The sequence below is a fragment of the Telopea speciosissima genome, chromosome 2 (assembly GCF_018873765.1).
Source record: "Telopea speciosissima isolate NSW1024214 ecotype Mountain lineage chromosome 2, Tspe_v1, whole genome shotgun sequence".
NCBI lineage: Eukaryota > Viridiplantae > Streptophyta > Magnoliopsida > Proteales > Proteaceae > Telopea > Telopea speciosissima.
In genome coordinates, this window is record NC_057917.1 from 43,363,900 (window position 1) to 43,364,937 (window position 1,038).

General features: G+C 39.5%; 1 protein-coding gene across 1 annotated transcript; it reads right to left on the minus strand.

Annotated features, from left to right (window-relative positions):
• Positions 1-228: 228 nt before the first annotated feature.
• LOC122650728 lies at positions 229-1,038 on the minus strand. The gene has a single exon (XM_043844117.1). It carries the CDS (start codon positions 1,036-1,038, stop codon positions 229-231), a length of 810 nt encoding a protein of 269 aa, XP_043700052.1.

The following is a 1,038-nucleotide window of genomic DNA, read 5'->3' on the forward strand; positions in this document are numbered from 1 at the left end:
TTGAACGCCATCATATGATTTCTTGTACAACAGTTCATCTTGAAGAATAAACTGTGTAGCAGATTTTCTCAAATACTTTTTTTCTCCTGGAGTGGCATCGGTTGGATACTTTCCATCTCTTATGAAGTCGATGATGTGAGCATACCAGGCCTTTTCATCTGCTGTTAGAGTGTTCATTAAATCACCATAAGTTGGGTCATTTCTTCTTTCCACCAAGAATGGGTAGACCTAAGTTTCAGGGTCGCATTCATACATTGACGCCAAGATTGCGAGAGCATCAGCAACTCGGTTACCATCCCTGGGTAGATAGTCAAAGGAGCTTTCCCCAACCTGCTTAATCATCCCTTCTAGGTGTTCTTGGTATGACTTCAACTTCTCATCCTTTGTCTTCCATCTCCTTTGAGTTTGGTAGATCACTATTGATGAGTCTCCGTAGACTTTTATCTCTTGGATCCCCATTATCAAGGCCATTTTAAGGCCAATTACACAAGTTTCATATTCAGCAATGTTATTGGTACAAGGAAAATCCAAACGGAATGCCAAGGGCAAATAGAGGTCATTGGGGGTTATTAATAACACCTGCACTCCACATCCTTTCTGGTTGGCAGTACCATTAAAATATAATTTCCATATATTTCCTCTATCTTCATTCACTATGGAGAAATCTTCATCTAGGAAGGGATCTTCCAATGGTCGTCTATCACCTTGTATTGGGTGTGGTGCAAAATAATCAAAAAATGCCCATTCTTTAATAAATTTTTGGGTGAGGAATGTGATGTCAAATTCAGAGAGTAACAAAAGCCATCTTGCGACCCTTCCTGTTAAGGCCATCTTTTCAAATAGATATTTGATGGGATCCATTCTTGAAATCAAATGGATGGGGTGTGTGACACCATATAGTGTCTCAATATTTTGGTCGCCAATATCAGGGTTGTACAAGTCTTCTCTAGAAGAGTAACGAGTTTCATATTCCAAGAACTTTTTGCTCAAGTAGTAGACTGCATGTTTTTCACCTTCCTCTTTGTCTTGTTGTGCCAT